The sequence below is a fragment of the Eriocheir sinensis genome, chromosome 12, assembly GCF_024679095.1.
Source record: "Eriocheir sinensis breed Jianghai 21 chromosome 12, ASM2467909v1, whole genome shotgun sequence".
Classification (NCBI taxonomy): Eukaryota; Metazoa; Arthropoda; class Malacostraca; order Decapoda; family Varunidae; genus Eriocheir; species Eriocheir sinensis.
The window spans coordinates 13,462,209-13,480,581 of NC_066520.1; the positions used below are offsets into that span (position 1 = coordinate 13,462,209).

The 18,373-nt window shown below is 44.6% G+C and overlaps 1 protein-coding gene across 3 annotated transcripts in view; it reads left to right on the forward strand.

Annotated features, from left to right (window-relative positions):
* The window catches only part of LOC126997437 (uncharacterized), an 82,310-nt gene that overhangs the window by 35,141 nt on the left and 28,796 nt on the right, over positions 1-18,373 (forward strand). For all 3 annotated transcript variants that reach the window (XM_050858522.1, XM_050858523.1, XM_050858524.1), the window contains exons 12-14: positions 7,948-8,076; positions 8,419-8,495; positions 14,051-14,163. In XM_050858522.1, the coding sequence (XP_050714479.1) occupies positions 7,948-8,076; positions 8,419-8,495; positions 14,051-14,163 (319 nt within the window). The remainder of the gene's footprint in view (positions 1-7,947; positions 8,077-8,418; positions 8,496-14,050; positions 14,164-18,373) is intronic.

The following is an 18,373-nucleotide window of genomic DNA, read 5'->3' on the forward strand; positions in this document are numbered from 1 at the left end:
AACGGAGAACGGCCAAGGAAAAGAGAAGCAATAAAACAAAGATGGAAAGAGTTATTAAAGGAAGAGAGAAAACAGGAAAGAAAAAGGAAATGGCTGTGGTGGCTCAGAGAGAGCGTGGGAGGGGGTCGTCGGAAGGGAGAGGTATTTTGTTGTCCTCGTCTTCTTGTGTTCCTTACGACGCCGCCAGAGGTCCAGGGGGTCATCATCGTTAGAGAGAGAGAGAGAGAGAGAGGGGGGTATGGAATTGGTCTTATATTATCGTGTTGTGTTATTGGCAGTTCTCTTTTCTATTTAAGGGGAGACTAATGGGCGGGAAGGAGGGATTATTTTTATTATTTTTAGTGTTGTTATCGGTGTTTTGTAAGTTGTCTCTGTTGTCTTTTAATTAAATATATATGGTCAATTCACTCTAGTATGCTCTCTCTCTCTCTCTCTCTCTCTCTCTCTCTCTCTCTCTCTCTCACACACACACACACACACACACACACAGACACACACAAAAGATTTCGCAGTATCAGCCAACACCCACTTACTCCTGCCCCTTACTCCTACTCACTCCCCCCCCCCCCCACCTCATATCCTGCTAACACACACACACACACACACACACACACACACACACACACACACACACACACACACACACACACACACACGTACCCACTTCATTAACTTCTCTCCTTCTCCAACTCATTTCTTCCTCCACCCTCCTCTCCTCTCCCCTCTCCTTCCCCTCCCTTCCCTTCCCCCACCTCTCTCCACTCTTCATCCCTCTCCCAACCCTCAGTTCCTTTCCCCCTCTCCACCTCCCATCCACTTACCACTCATTCTTCTCCACTTCCTATTCCTCCCATTATCCACTCCTCTCTCCACTTTTCACCTTCTCTCTCCACCTCTAATCCCCACAACCCACTCCTATCCACATACCACCCATCCTTCTCCACCTTCCATCCCTCGCATTATCCACTCCTCTCTCCACTTTTCACCTCCTCTTTCCACCTCTAATCCCCACAACCCACTCCTATCCACATAACACTCATCCCTTTCCACCTCCCATCCCTCTCATCACCCACTCCTCTCATCCCTCTCCACCTCCCACCCACGTACTCGCCTTTCCGTCACTCCCCAATCCCCTTCATCCAATTACATGTCTTTTCTCCTTCATTACAACGCGCCTTTTCCTTTCTTCCTCAGCTCCCCGAAGACAGTATTACCAAACTCCTCTTCCTTCCTCTTTCCGTTGTTTCCCCAGCGACTGCCTCTCCTCTCCCTCTTCCTATTCCTCTTTTCTCTTCACCTTGTTTGTCGTTTCTTCCTTTTCTTTCTTTTGTTTCCTCCCTTCGTACTTTATTCTCTTTCTCCTGTTTCTCCTTTCTTACTTATCTTTCTTCTCTTTTCTCTTCCATCTTTTCCATTAGTTTCCTTTTCCTTCTTTCTCCTTCCTTCTCTTCCTCCTTTTCGTCCCTCACATTTTTCTCTTCCTCATATTTTCCCCTCTTTCCTCTCTTCCCCCGGTTTCTCTCTCCTTCTTCCCTTCTCTTCCTCTTGTTCTTCCCGCATTCTTCCTTCTCTTTCTCTTGTTTCTCTCTTCTCCATCCTTCTCTTCCTACTATTTCTCCCTCCTTCCATTTCTTGCTACTATTTCTCACTCCTCTTTCCTTCTTTGCCCTCTGTTCCTTCCCTCTTTGCCTCCCTTCCTTCCCCTGGTTCTTGCCTTCCTCCACTGTGCTACTTCGCCTCAAAAACACAGACCTTTTCCTTATGCCTCTTACGCTCGCCCCTTCGTTGTGTTAAAACCTCGTTCCTCCTGCCCCCCCTCCTCCCCTTCCTCCCCCCTCCTCTCCCCTCCTGGAGCTAAGTCTAGGAATTATGAGGGTTGTACATTTTTAGTATATTGTTTTTTTTCCTCTTCGTGTTTGTGTGTTACTCTTATTTTGTCTTTTTTTTTTTCTCTCGACACTCACAGTAAATTATGTAGTTTTGTGTAGATTATTAATTGTGTACGTGTGTTAATTCATTCGTTTCTTTACTTCTTTGTATCTTTGTTTGTTTGAGAGGCAGACAGACAGACAGACAGACAAACAGACTGATAGACAGACATATAAACAAGGTCCGAATAGGGAGAGAATGAGAGACAGACAGTTAGAGGGATAGACACACACAATCCATGACTTTAACGATGAGAGAGAGAGAGAGAGAGAGAGAGAGAGAGAGAGAGAGAGAGAGTTAGTTAGTTAGTTAACCCGTAACATCACTCTTGATCCCCCCCCCCCCCTTTACCACCACCAACAACAACAGCAACACTATATCAAAATAACAACAACGACAAAAAACTAACCGCTCCCAACCAGTAATGGCGAAACACACACACACACACACGTCGCTCACCGGTTACGGCCAACTTCGTAACTTAATTGGTCGCTTGTGTTGGGAGGACTAGTTAGAAGCGGGGGGGTGGTGACGGGGTGTGGAGGGAGGGGGACAGGGGGTGAGTGGGTGGACAGGGAGAGGTGGGGGATGCTGGCGAAGTACATGGGAAGGGGATGGATATGGGAGTCCGTGATTGGGAGAGATTGGGGAGGGAAGGATGGGGTGACAACTAGTATTGGGGAGTGGGGTGCGTGGTTGGGGAGAAAAGGATGGGGTGACAGCTGTTATTAGGTTGGGATTCTGGGGATTCTGGATGTGTGGATAGGGAGGGTAAGGATAGGGTGACAGCTAGTAATAGGTTGTGTAAGGGGAGGGATACTTTGGGGTGTATAATTAGGAAAGGGAAAGATTGGGGTGACGGACGGGAATGGGAAGTGTGCGGGAATAGTGGAGATGTGTTGCTTGGGAAGGGAAGGGGGGGCTTTTTGTTGTTGTTATTTTTTTTTTGCCCTTGAGCTGTCTCCTTGTAAAAAAGAAAGATGTGTAGCATGCTGGGGAGGAGGATGGGGTGGCATGCTATTGCATGCTTGGGGTAGGGAGGAGGTTGGGAGGCATGCTGGGGGTGAGGGGGTGGGGTTGAGGAAGTGGGGGTGAGGGGTAGGGGAGGGAAGGGTGGAGAGAGGCAGGTGGGCGTGGCGTGTCTGAGAGGCGAGATGCTGGGCGCTGGCGAGTCTCAAACCGTCCTGTGCAGAGAGTGTTTGTTGCCTTGCTTTAACTCTTTTTAGCAGGAGGAAAGGAAGGAGGGAGGCTTTTATTGGTCAGAGAATTTTGCACTGGTCATATCGCTGTGAAATGGAAGGAGGAAAGGAGGAAGGGAGGAAAACAGGGTGAGGATGGGACAGACGGACGAGGTGGGTTGAGGGCGGGGAGGAAATGGGGAGGTAATAATTGTGTATCACCTGGAACGCCCCTTTACTGACCCACTTCATTAACTCTCCTCCACTTTGAACTGACCTCTTACTCCACTCCTTTGCCCTCCACTTCCCACCCTTCCCATCTCCCACCCCCCTCCACTTCCCTCTCCCCTCCGCTGTTCATTCTTTCCATCTCCCGCCTCTCTCCACTTCTCTCTCCCCTTCACTTCCCATTTCCCACATCTCTCCACTTCCGTCTCCCTTCCACTTCCTATCCTTCCCATCTTCCACCCCTCTCCACTTCCCTTTCCCCTCTGCTGCCCATCCTTCCCATCTCCCCCCCCCCTCCACTTCCTTCTCCCCTCCGCTGCCCTTCCTTTCCGTCTCCCACCTCTCTCCACTTTCCTCTCCCCTTCACTTCCCATCTCCCACTCAACTCCACTTCTCATCATTTCCCCCCGCCTTCAGTCCCATCTCCCACCCTTCTCCATTTTCACCTCCCATTCTCCATCTCCCATCCCCGTAACATACTCGTATCCACTTACCTCCCACCTCTCTCCACCTCCGTCTCCCCTTTACTTCCCATCTCTTACTTCATACTTCCCTTTATACATACATCTCATACATATCATACATCTCATACTTCCCTTTATATAACTGATTAATGTATGTACTTGAAATGTGGCAATAAACAATAAACAATATACAATCTCATACTCGTCTCCACTTTTCATCATTTTCCACCGCTTTCAGTCCCATCTCCCACCCTTCCCCATTTTTCATCTCCCATACTCGAACTCGCTCACCACTCACTCACATTCATCGGTGGAAGGAGAAACAATTAGCCCACTTCACGTGAAACCATAGAAGCCTAGGAGCGGACTTACCAACAACCTCTCCTCTTCCTCCGCCTCGTTGCTAACTTTCTTCCTAACTTCGCCTATGTCATTTAGGTTGTTTACGATCGCTATTAGTAACCGAGGCAGAGGGACTGTCGCTGGTGATGTAACTCTCCCCACGCGGAAGACATCAACTATAATGTTTTTTGAGGTGATGTTTTTGGTCGTGGGTGGAGAGCGGTTCTTTGCTTGTCACTTTTTTACTTCTCTGCTGTTCCTCCCCCTCCTCCCCTTCACCTTCTCATCCCTTTACTCTCCTCTTCCTCTTCCTCTTCGGCCTGTATCTCTTCACCTCTCTGTCACTCTTCCTCTCTGCCATTCTTACCTTTCCTCCCCTTCACCTTCTCATCCCCTCGCTTTCCTCTTCCTCTTGTGTTTATCTCCCTTTACCTCTTCACCTCTCTGTCACTCTTCCTCCGGTTCGACCCTTTTCTAATGCTTCTCTTTTTGTGTCTCTTCGTCTGTCACACTTCTCGTTCCTCTTTCTTCATTCCTTCACTTCACCTTTTTATCCCTTCTCTTCCTCTTGTGTTTCTCGTCCTGTATCTCTTCACCTGTCCGTCACTCTTCCTCCTCCTCGACCCTTTTCTAACGCTTCTCTTTTTGTTTCTCTTCGTCTGTCACACTTCTCCCTCCTCTTTCTTCATTCCTTCACTTCACCTTCTCATCCCTTCTCTTCCTTCTTCTTCTTATGTGTGTATGTGTTTGTGTGACGCTACTTCGAAACCGTTACTTGTGGGTTCCTCAGTACTAACGATTTTAAAAAGGAGAGAGGAATAAAGTTAACGAAACGATGATTAGGTGTGTCATAACTAACCCTTTCTAAATCATTTCCTCATACAGTAAAAAATGAAAAACACCAAATTATAGTAAAAAAAAAAAATTGTATATACTCGTTTGGTGCCCCTAGAAACATTGTAATATATCGTGTTCCTTATCCACAAATATTTTTAAGCACGTCATTTTTTCTTTACAACAAAGGAGGCAGCTCAAGGGCACAAAAAAGGAAACAATAATAAAAAAGCCCGCTACTCGCTGCTCCTAAGTGAATAATCCATGAATAACTCTTTCTATCATTTCCTCATACAGCAAAAATAAAGAGCACCAAATTACAGTAAAAGAAAAAATAACTTGTTGTATATATGGTAATCGTAGAAACATTGTAATATATCGTGTTTCTTAGCCAGCAAACTTTTCCCTTCCATCATTTCCTCATACAGCAAAAATGAAGAGCAACAAATAATAGAAAAAGAAAAAAATAACTTGTTGTATGTATGGTAACCGTAGAAACATTGTAATATATCGTGTTTCTTTGCCACCAAACTTTTTACGTGATGCTCTTTTTCTGCCCCGTGTTGACCTAAATTCACGGGGAGAAAAATGAGTTAAAAAAATAGTAATATATGGCTGTCGGTGGCGGGAGATAAGGGGCGTGGGCCAATCTGTGTCTTGTCCTCGGCCCGGCGCCAGCACTCAGCGACCCCGGCCCTCCCTGTCCCTCTCCCTCTCTCTCCTCTTTACCCTTTCCTCCTCACACAGTTTTCCCCCCCTCCTCCTCCCTTTCCTCCTCCTTCACCCTCTTCCCTTCACCCTCCTCCTTCACTCCTTCACCCTCCACTCTTTCACCCTTCACTCTTTTCACCCTTCACTCTTTTCTCCCTTCACTCTTCTCACCCTTCACTCTTTCACCCTTCATTCTTTCACCCTTCACGCTTTCACCCTTCACTCTTTCACCCTTCACTCTTTTCACCCTTCACTCTTTCACCCTTCACTCTTTCACCCTTCACTCTTTTCTCCCTTCACTCTTCTCCCCCTTCACTCTTTCACCCTTCACTCTTTCACCCTTCACTCTTTCACCCTTCACTCTTTCACCCTTCATTCCTTCACCCTTCACTCCTTCACCCTTCACTCTTTCACCATTCACTCTTTTCACCCTTCACTCTTTCACCATTCACTCTTTCACCATTCACTCTTTTCACCCTTCACTCTTTCACCATTCACTCTTTTCACCCTTCACTCTTTCACCATTCACTCTTTTCACCCTTCACTCTTTCACCCTTCACTCTTTTCTCCCTTCACTCTTCTCACCCTTCACTCTTTCACCCTTCATTCTTTCACCCTTCACTCTTTTCACCCTCTTTCACCCTTCACTCTTTTCACCCTTCACTCTTTCACCCTTCACTCTTTTCTCCCTTCACTCTTTCACCCTTCACTCTTTTCACCCTTCACTCTTTCACCCTTCACTCTTTTCACCCTTCACTCTTTCACCCTTCACTCTTTCACCCTTCACTCTTTTCACCCTTCACTCTTTCACCCTTCACTCTTTTCACCCTTCACTCTTTCATTCACCTTCACTCTTTCACCCTTTTCACCTTCACTCTTTTCAATTCCTCTTTCACTCTTTCACCCTTCACCCTTTTCACCCTTCACTCTTTCACCCTTCACTCTTTCACCCTTCACTCTTTCACCCTTCACTCTTTTCACCCTTCACTCTTTTCAATTCTTTCACTCTTTTCACCTTCCTCTTCTTTCACCCCTCACTCTTTCACCCTTCACTCTTTCACCCTTCACTCTTTTCACCCTTCACTCTTTTCACCCTTCACTCTTTCACCCTTCACTCTTTTCACCCTTCACTCTTTCACCCTTCACTCTTTTCACCCTTCACTCTTTCACCCTTCACTCTTTCACCCTTCACTCTTTTCACCCTTCACTCTTTCACCCTTCACTCTTTTCACCCTTCACTCTTTCACCCTTCACTCTTTTCACCCTTCACTCTTTCACCCTTCACTCTTTTCACCCTTCACTCTTTCACCCTTCACTCTTTCACCCTTCACTCTTTTCACCCTTCACTCTTTCACCCTTCACTCTTTTCACCCTTCACTCTTTCACCCTTCACTCCTTCACCCTCCTTCACTCCTCCTTCACCCTCCTCCCTTTCCTCCTCCTTCACTTCATCCCCCCCCTCCCCTCCTCCTCCACCCATCCACACTGTAGCCTTTGATCCACCCGAAGCCATGCACTGTTTCACCTTTTCACACACACACGCACACACGCACACACATATTAACCCTAACTTAATTTACTCTTTAGATTACACTCGTTTATCCGCTTTTTTCCACCGTTTTGTTTACTTACCTTCTTCTCAGGATGCCAGACACTCTCCCTGCCTATCTGCGACTCTCCTCTCATTCTGCCCTTCACATGTCACTATCATTTCCCTTTCCACTATCTTTCTCATTGGTCAAAACGCATCCATTCTTTATCTGCCTGTCTATCTATCTATATCTATATCTATTTATCTCTCAGCCACAGCCATATCTTTTTCCTTTCTTTTTTTCTTTTCTTTGATAACTTTTTCCATCAGTGTTTTATTCTCTTTTCTTTTTCTTGACCCTTTTCTCTTCTCCCTATGTCATTTCCTCTTCTCTTTCGTCTTTACCTCCTTTCCTTCCGTCACATAACCCACGTACCCATTATTCAACATCACGTAGACAACGAAGAAAGCAAACAACAATGTCTCTTTGGTCCTTATTAACAAACTCATCGAAGCCTAGTTAGTCCATCAATTTTAAAAGGCTCTCGCAGAATTTGTCGGCGTTGCCATAGGTGGTTTCCTGAGCCTGGCTGTAGTTTGGCAAGGCTCCCGCGATGTGAACGGGAAAAATACTCATGACAGCCCAACGTAGCTCCTCTCTGGCCTTGAAAAACGTTCCTAACAAGCTCCCCGAACGTTTTATAATACAAGTGTTTGTCTCCCCTTGCAGAACGCCCGCCGCCAGGGTCCGCGCGAGGTGTCTCCAGTTCGCGGGCGTCTGGTGGCCTCCGTGAAGGTCTGCGCACCTGATGTTTGGGTTCTTCACGTGTGTCAACCCGCCGCCGCCACCCCCGGACAGGTAAGGAAGTGGTGGTGGTTGATGGTGTTGTGTTTCTATGGCGACTTGTGTGTTGGTGGTGTTGGTGGTGGTGGTGGTGATGGTGGTGGTGTGCTTGAATTCTTGTTTTTGTCATTGATTTTTGTTTGCGTTGGTGTGTGTTTGTTGGCGATGCTCGAATATTTGGCTTTTTGTTGTTGTTGTTGTTGTTATTGTTTGTGCTCGTGTGTGTTTGTTAATGTTCTTAGTGTTTCTTTTTGCTTACGAGGTAATTTATTAGGAATGGTGTTATGGGAAGCAGCAGTAATAGTAATAATAATAGTAATAATAATAATGATGATAATAATGATGATAATAATGCAGGTGGTGGGCGTGAGCGTGATGGGCGTGACTCCATGGGACGCGTTGATTACCTGGTCAGACGAGTGTATTAACACCAGGTGAGTCTGTCTGTCTGTCTGTCTGTCTGTCTGTCTGTATGCCTGTATGTCTGTATGTATATTTGTCTGTGTCTGTCTGTCTGTATGTATGTCTATCTGTCTGTCTGTGTCTCTCCTATATATGATTACTTATTACTATTTCTCTTTCCTATCTTTTTTCTATTCTTCCATATTTACCATCGTTCATAGTTTTCCTGTCTCCATTACTTCTCTTCCCTTTCATTCCCTCTTCTCCTTTACCCTTACTTCTCGTTTTCCCTCTTTTCTTTCTTGCTTCATTTTCCCTTGTATATATTTTCCACGATTTTTCTTTTTTTTCTGTTTTTTTTTCCTCTCTTAATTTTTCCATCTTTTCCCTCTCCTTCTTTCTTCAGTCACCTCGCTCCTTGCATTTTTTTTTATCCATCATTCAGTCTAATCTCTTTCTTCTCTTCCTTCCTCTTTCATCTCTTTCTCCACTTATTCCTCTTCCTCTGTTTCTTCTTCCTTCCCTTTTCCTTTGCACCCTTCCCTTCTTTCATTTTTCCCCTTCCTCTGTCTCTCCTTCCATCCCTTTTCCTCTGCACCTTTGCCGCCGTTCTTCCCTCCCTTCCCTCTCTTTCCTACCGTCCCTTCTCCTCTCCCTCTTTCCTTGCTCCCCTCCCAACTTCCCTCCTTCCCTTACTCCCTCTTCCCCCCCCTTCCGCAGGTCACTCACTCCCCGGCCCTGCCTCTCACACGCACAACTACAAACACTATCGATTAATGACTCAAGGAATGAATGACGCGACCGTTTTAGAATTCGTGACAACAACAACGACAACAACAACAACAACAACAATAACAATTAAGACACTTCACATCGCCGCAGTCTAATGGTGAGTGAATGGTGGACACACACACACACACACACACACAAAGCAAGCACTATTTATCACATCGCTTCTTTTTTCTCTCTTTCTTGCCTCTGTAATTACACGTTCATGAGGTTAGAACGTTCTTAAAATACATTACTGGTGCATGTGAGGAATGGACGATGCATGCAGTGGAGGTTTTTTTTTATAGATTCAGGAAGTGTAATTCTTTCTTTTGAAGCATGATAGAGATTATTAGAAAAATGGAATTACACTTTTTTTTATATAGACGTACAATATGTATGTTTGACTTTTCGTGTGTTGGTATGTTGTAGAAATTCAGGAAATGTCTGTGTATCGTTTGTTTGTTTCTGAATGTGTGCGTGGGGAGAGGGTGCCAAAAATATAAGTTAAAGAGGTGTGAGTACTTCCTTAACTTCTATACAAAAAGAGTAATGATCATGCATCTGGCTGTCCCGGGTTCGAATTTTGCTTTCACCTAAGTTACAAATATCACCGAATTGGAGAAAAAAAAGCCCTCCCATGCTGCCTAAATTACACCAAATTGACTGTAATTTCAGCGACTTATGTTTCAGTAATAACGTTCAAGGAAATTCTAGCTGCTCACATTCTCATTTCCTCTCACACGCGTTATGGCTACGTGGGAGAAATCTATCCGAGAAACTATACATGCTAACCTTCGTGGAAAGAAATGTATGCACTAAAGTAACTAGGCTAACATTAACCCGGTAGCTGCGGGGATCATGTTTCTTAAAGGCCCCTCTAAGTGAATTAATGAGAAAAAATCATCACTCATGCAAACCATTTCATAATTAATATCAACGCATTTGTGATCAGTTAATGCATCATCTATTTTGGGGGGTTTATATCATGGCAAAAATTTGGCCCGTCGCTGGTAGGCTACACGGTAAAGCCACAAATTTGGCCCGTCGCTGCTACCGGGCTAAGGGAATTCTGGCTGCATATAATCTCTATCCTTCTTTCTCCTACTCTCTCTCTCTGCGTATTGCGGCTCCGTGGAGGAAATCAATCCATGAAAATATACCTTACCTTACGACGTGCCGCATCCACCAGGCCTTCAGCAACCATGGAGCGCCACCTGATTCTAACTTTCCTAACCAAAATGGAGAGAAATGGACATGCCAGACTATCTTTAGGGGGATTCTACCTGCATATATTTTTACGTCTCTATTTTGCTTCTCTCTCTTCGCGTGTTATGGCTCCGTGGCGGGAATCAGAAACACTAACCATAGACATCATTGACCTTTATAAAGAGAAATGGGTCTTGATTGTTTTAAGGGAATTCTAGATGCATATATTCTTTTATCTCCTATTTCTCTCTCTTTCTTTGCGTGTTACGGGTTTGTGGGGTAAATTTATCAGAGAAACTAACCATATTGAGAGCGCTAACCTTTATAGAGAGAAATGGGTCTTGATTGTTTTAAGGGAATTCTAGTTGCATATATTCTTTTCTCTTCTTTTTCTCTCTCTCTTTCTTTGCGTGTTACGGGTTTGTGGGGTAAATTTATCAGAGAAACTAACCGTATTGAGAGCGCTAACCTTTATAGAGAGAAATGGGTCTTGATTGTTTTAAGGGAATTCTAGTTGCTTATATTCTCTCTCCTATTTCTCTCTCTTTCTTTGCGTGTTACGGTTTTGTGGTTTAAATTTATCAGAGAAACTAACCATATTGAGAGCGCTAACCTTTATAGAGAGAAATGGCTAAACTAGACTAACTTTTAAGGTAATTCTAGCTGCATATGCTCCTCCTCCTCCTCCTTCTCTCTCCTGCTCTCTCTCTCTGTGCGTGTTATAGTTACGTGGGTGGAAGCAATCAGAAAATTACTAACCGTACTAACAATACTTACCTCCACGGACTTTAAGGGAATTCTAGCTACATATATTCTCTATCTTTCTCTCTCCTTCCTCTCTCTCTGCGTGTTATGGCTGCGTGTTGGAAATCAATCAGAACGACGCTGCCATTATTCCCCGGACAAAACACCGCTGCGGAAATATATAGACGGAGGAGGATTGAGCCCTGAGACAAAGCAGCTGGAGAATTAAGTCGGCCACACTCTCTCTCTCTCTCTCTCTCTCTCTCTCTCTCTCTCTCTCTCTCTCTCTCTCGTTGTTTCACCTCTATTTCTCCTCCTTCCCTCCTTTCTTCCATTTTGTCCTATGTCCCACTCTTCCTTCCGTATTTCCCTGTTCCTTTCTTCCTCTTTTTTCTTTCCCTTTCCTCCCCTCTATTCTCTCTCTCTCTCTCTCTCTCTCTCTCTCTCTCTCTCTCTCTCTCTCTCTCTCTCTCTCTCTCTCTCTCTCTCTCTCTCTCTCTCTCTCTCTCTCTCTCTCTCTCGTTGTTTCACCTCTATTTCTCCTCCTTCCCTTCTTTCTTCCATTTTGTCCTCCTTTCCCCTCTTCCTTTCTTCTTTTCTACCATCCTTCCCTTCCGTTTGTCTCCTCCTCCCTCCTCTTTCCTTTTTCCCTTCCTTTTTTCCTCCCTTTCTATTTTGTTCTCTCATTGTTCCATCTCTTTTTTTCTTCCTTCCTTTCTGCCTTCCATATTGTCCTCCATTCCCCCCTTTCCTTCTTCCTTTTTAATATTCTTTCCTCCTTTTTCTCCTCTTCTTTATCCTTCTTATTTCTTCCCTTTCTGTCAGTTTCCTCGCTTCCTTTCTCTCCCGTGTCCCACTTTTCCTTCCTCCCCTTTTCTTCCTTTCTTTCTTACCCATTTCCCACTCTCTCCTCCTTCCCTTTCCTCCCCTTCTTTATCTTTCCCTCTCCTTAGCTACTTCTGTCCGTTTCTTTCTTTCCTTTCTTTCCCATGTTCCTCTTTTCCTTTTTCTCCCTTTTTTTCTTTCCCCGTTTCCCACTTCTCCCTCCCTTTTTTCCTCTCCTCCTTTCCGTCCCTTTTCATTTCTCCTTATTTCTTTTCTGTCTGTCAGTTTCTTCCTACTCTTCCTTCCCTTTTTCCTCCCTTCCTTTCTTCCTTCTTTTTTCTTTCCCTTTCCTCCCCTCCATTCTCTCTTCCGTAAACACACCTCTCCTCAGTTACCTGTTTGATGATAATAAGCACCTGACGAAGCCGAGGAGACCTTTAGACAACAATGCGGAAAGGAGGGTAGTAGATATAGGGGAGAGAGGAAGGGGAGTGGGATGCGACGGAGGAAGGGGAGAGGGGAAAAGGGGAGGATAAAGGATGAAGGGGAGGTTAGGGATAGGAAAAGAGATGATAATGGAAGGAAGGAAGTGGAAGGAGAGATGATAAATAAGTAAGAAGAAAACTACTGCAGATTGGAGACAGGTAGATAGATAGATATAAAAGTAGATATAGATAGTTAGATAGAGAGAGAGAGAGAGAGAGAGAGAGAGAGAGAGAGAGAGAGAGAGAGAGAGAGAGAGAGAATGCGTGCGTGCGTGTGTGCGTGCATGTGTCTAGACAGTGTAGTAAAGGGCAGTCGGGGTATAATTTCCTTTGCAAAAATAGTAGTATAGTAGTAGTAGTAGTAGTAGTAGTAGTAGTAGTAGTAGTTGTAGTTGTTGTTGTTGTTGTTGTTGTTGTTGCGGTGGTGATGGGAAATAAACAAACAAATAAAAAAAATGAAGGTTACGATATTGAATTGCACGAACGAACGAACGTCTTTTTTTCTTCAGAAATTAGAATTCTTATCGCACATATTTCAGAGATTAGGAAAAAAAATAATACTGCGTTGTTTCTCCTCTTTTTTTTCCGCATTCAGGTAAAAGTCGGGGAGGTAATCACGACATGCATACACACACACACACACACACACACACACACACACACACACACACACACACACACACACACACACACACACACACACACACACACACACACACACACACACACACCTTACCCGGAAACTCGGTGAGGGGGGGAGGGGGGGGGGAGAGAAATGAGAAGTGATGAGAAACGTCTCGAGAGGTGAGGGTGAGAGAAGGGGGAGGAGAGGGGAGGTAATACAAGGGGAGGAGAGGGGAGGGGAGGTTATACAGGGAGGGAGGGAAAGCGGGGGAAGTCTTGGGGAGAGAGAATAACATGCTGCAGGGGAGGAAATGACGGGGAGCGGGGAGGAAGAATGTTGCAGGGGCTGGTTATTGTGGGGGAGGGGAGAGGAGGGGAGGAATGGTGAGAGGAGAGGGAGAGAGGAAGAGAAGACGGTACTGCAGTGAGGAGGAAGAGGAAGTGTGTAAGAAAAGTGAAGAGAAGCATAAGAAGAGGAAGAGGAAAGTGAAGGGATGGAAAGGTAAAGAAGAGGGGAGGAAGAAGAAGAGAAACAGTGACAAAGAGGTGAAGAGAGAGAGAGGAAGAGAAGCATGAGAAGAGAAAGAGGGAACTGCGTGGAGGAGAAGGCGAAATGGAGGAGGAGAAAGATTTGGAGTTGGAAGAAGAGTAGCTGAGAGGTGAAGAGAGACAGGAAGAGAAACACGATGAGAGAAAGGAAGAAGTGAAGGAATTGGAAGGCTAAGAAGAGGAGGAGGAGGAGGAAAAGGAGTGACAGAAGAAGTGAGGGAATGAGAAGAGGGAAGGGAGAAGGATAAAGTGTGGCAGAGAGGAGAGAAAGAAGAGAAGGAGGAAGTAAAGGAAGGCAGGGACTAGAAAGGAATATTGTGGAGACGTGTATAGGTGTATGTGTGTTTTCAGGTGTGTTTACAGGTACATATGTGTCTCTACAGGTGTGTGTTCAGGTACGAGGTGGAGCACAGCGCGGGGGGGCGGGGGGGTCCTTACCTGAGGGTGAATTGGCGCAACGCGACCGACAACAACTTCTGGTACACCTTGACGCCAGGTGAGTGGAAGTCTGTCTGTCTGTCTGTCTGTCTGTCTGTCTGTCTGTATGTATCTATGTATGTATGTATGTAGATCTCTCTCTCTCTCTCTCTCTCTCTCTCTCTCTCTCTCTCTCTCTCTCTCTCTCTCTCTCTCTCTCTCTCTCTCTCTCTCTCTCTCTCTCTCTCTCTCTCTCTCTCTCTCTCTCTCTCTCTCTCTCTCTCTCTCTCTCTCTCTCTCTCTCTCTCTCTCTCTCTCTCTCTCTCTCTCTCTCTCTCTCTCTCTCTCTCTGTCTGTCTGTCTGTCTGTCTGTCTGTCTGTCTGTCTCTCTGTCTGTCTGTATGTATGTCTCTCTCTCTCTCTCTCTCTCTCTCTCTCTCTCTCTCTCTCTCTCTCTCTCTCTCTCTCTCTCTCTCTCTCTCTCTCTCTCTCTCTCTCTCTCTCTCTCACACACACACATGGCACTTTATCCACTCCCCTTCCCTCCCTACGTTCCCTTCCCTCTTTCCCTCATTCCATTAGCGCCTTCCCTCCTCCTCCTTCCCCTCCCCCTCCTTCGTTACCCTTCCTTCGCTATCTCCTTCCCTCATTTCCTTCCTCTCCATCCTGCCCTTTCTCGCAACACTCGATACCACAAGTTTCTCTCGTCTTTCTTTGTTTTATCTTGTGTTTGTTCTTTATTTTTACATGGGATTCATTACGTGAGTCTGTTGGAACTTTAATACCTTGCATTTTTTTTCTCCTGTTGTAGTTTCACCCATCGACTCTTTGTTACCATTTTCTACCTTTCTTTTTATTTTCTCAGTTTCACCCGTGGTCTTTTCCTACCTCAGTGGATTGGAAAGAGAAAACGGAGCAACCAGACAAACCACTATCTTCACCATTACCCATTATTGCTATTACCACTGCTTTCATTATTACTACTAAACGGTTATCATCATTACTATCATCACCCCTATCATACCCCTCTGTCGGCCACCTGACCCCTCTTTCGGTCACCTCTTTGGATTCTTTTGATGAGCAGCGAGTAGCGGGCTTTTTTTTATTATTATTGCCTTTTTTGTGCCCTTGAGGTGTCTCCTTTCTTGTAAAAAAAGAAATGTAACTTCATTCTCCTGCATGGATGTAAGACGGTAATGGAGGTTAATAAATGGATTCATGGACAGGGAAGGGAGACTGTGAGTAACTAATTCTAGGGAGGTGTCTTGTGTCCCCCAGCTGTCTACGTGTATTAGTCTCCGCTTATTCTTATGTATTACAACAACCACCACCGCCACCACCACCACAATTTCACTCATGCTTCTTCTGTGTTTCAATTTTTATATATCCAGGTCATTGTGCAGGTAAAAGTCATGAGATCTCTTTATTGTTGCACGCTCTCACCTTTAGACACACCTGTACACAATGAGACCTTACCTGGAGTCCCGTCAGGTGGCACACTCGTTTATTGATGGAGGTTCCCACAGGTACTCTCCACCGCTCAACCTTTCCCCCCTGCACCTCCTCCTCCTTCTTACATTTGCCACGCCATTTAGAACCGTGACATTTTCTATCCGTCTATCGCGTACTGTAAACTGAACACCTTTTTTTATCGCGTTTTTTTATTCATTGTTGGCCTTTCTACACGTCTTTTATGGCATTTCTTACACCTTTTCTTTTTGGTTTTCAGTCTTTAAAAGTAAGTCAATTCTTTATCAATTAGCGAAGTCCCATTTTTCATTACTATTTAATCACTTTCTGTAGTCTTCTCAGCCTTTTACATTGTGAGTAGGAATTTTCATCATGCTTCCGATGCGTTAGATATGCTGAACTGTTTCCATTACTTTTATAACTTCACTTTAAAACTACCTTAACTAGGATGAGTTCAGAGGTCATTCGTCTTCCTTTAGCTGTCTCGCATATCTCAACTTTCAGCGCAGTGTTGCCTCTCCTGCTGTTTCCTGGCACTAGTTTTTATTTTATTTTTTTATTTTTTACAACAAAGGGGACAGCTCAAGGGCACACAAAAAAGGAAACAATAATAAAAAAAAAGCCCGCTACTCGCTGCTCCTAAAAAAAAAACCCATGGAGGTGGCCGAGAGAGGGGTCAATTTCGGGAGGAGAGGTGTCCTGATAGGGTTAAGGGTTATCTTCTTGCGTGATACATGTGAGCCTGTATTCTCTGCCGCTTTCGCTCCTCACAACACATATTTCCAAACGCCACAAAGGAGATTAGTTTTGTTCCCATGAGTCTTTTTTACATTCACGGTGCAGAAGCCTTGTCAAACTATCACTAAGGCTCACAAGACTACCCATGGGAGTACACATTGCCTCTACGAAAGCCTTAACAACTGTGGGTGTGTAAGCTCCGAAATGTTGGATAATTTTGTCCTTGCTTCCTACCCTCCTGTGTTCTTGCTGTCATTTTTTTTTTACAGCAAAGGCAACAGCTCAAGGGCATAAAAAAGAAAACAATAATGAAAAAAAAATGCCCGGTACTCATACACACGCTGGTCGTTCTTATCATCATTGCTATCATCATGTAACTTCATTCTCCTGCATGGATGTGAGACAGTGATGGAGGTTAATAAATAGATTCATGGACAGTGAAGGGAGACTATCCAACTTTATCACTGCAAGGCTGGATAGATAACCTTTATATGTACCCCGTTTCCGGCTCCGGGGATAAAGGTCGGTCGGTGTTATAAGACTTTCACTTCTCACATCAGCTATTTCTAAAGGTCAAAGAGGGGGTCAGTCGGGTTCTAATGAGTGTTTCTTCACGTTCACGGTACAGCGGAAGGGTCAGACTACCACCAGGGTCATAAAACTACTCCTGGAAATGCCCTCATCTCCTACGAAAGCCTTGTCAAATATGTGTTCTTGGGCGGCGAAATGTCTTATGATACGACCCAAAATGTCTTATAATACGACCCAAAATGTCTTATAATACGACCCAAAATGTCTTATAATACGACCCAAAATCTCGTCTGTTCTTTCTTCCTCCTCCTGCGGCTTAACTTCTTCAGCATGGGGGTCTCGGGCTACTCAAGAGAACTAAATTATCCGTCATTCCTGAACTTTTGTCTTGGAACTTTCCGTCGTTTTTTTTTTTTTTTTTTTTTTTTTTTTGAGGCGGGCACACATGGGGCATTTTTTTTTTAGTTCGTTTTTCTTGGTTTGAATCGTCGACTTTTTTTTTTTTTGCCCTTTTTTACTTTCTGCCTTTCATGCTTTCTTTGTTTCATTTTTTCTCTTTCTTTTTTTCTTTCTTTCTCTTTCATTCATTCATTCATTCTTTCTTTCATTTTTTTTCCTTCCTTCCTTCCTCATTATCTTTCTTTCTTTCTCTCTTTCTTTCTCCCTTTCTTTCTTTCTTTCTTTCTATCTTTCTTTCTTTCTTTCTTTCTTTCTTCCTTCCTCTCTTTTTCTTTCTTTCTTATTTCTGATTTCTTAGTTTCATCCATCATCTCTTCTCTATCTTGTTTTACTCTACCTTTATCTATCTTTCTCTCTCTTTTCTCGGTATGTCATCTACTTTACCCGTCTCTACATTTTCTCTCTTCTAAATATCACCCATCGACCTTTCTCAAGCTTTCTTTTTCCTACCTTTGTTTTCTTTCTCTTTTCTATCCTCCGACGACTTTTTCTATTTCATCACTAAATCAAGACCTTTATTTTTTTTAGCACTTGTCCACTACAATTGTATCTTTTTAGTTTCCTGGTGCTACTTCCACATGTATCCTTAGTTGTATAATCACACTCTGTACTGCCTGGGGGTTGGGATGGCATGTTCCTCCCTTCTCCTTTCTTGTTTACTTGCAACAATAAACTATCAATCAATCAATCATCACTGAATGGGAACGAGAAAGCGACACACACTAACACACCTTCACATCACCAACCACTATCCCCTCGCGTGACGTCCATGAATCAGGTCGCGTCGCTCCCTTGTCTTCGTGATCGGCCGCTGCTCCCTCACCCTGAAGCACCGCAGTAATAAGGAGACCTACAGACTTATGGGGAGTGTGGCCTAACCCTCATGTTTACCTTCCCTCCCCCTCCTCCTCCTCCTCCGTGCACCCTCACCTTAACCACTCTGAGGCCGTGCGTGCTGTCTGGTGGTGAGGTAGGGAGGGAGGGGACACACACACACACACACACACACACACACACACACACACACACACACACACACACACAGCTGGTAGTTCATGCATGGTTGTCAAATTACCTGAAGGGCTGTTATT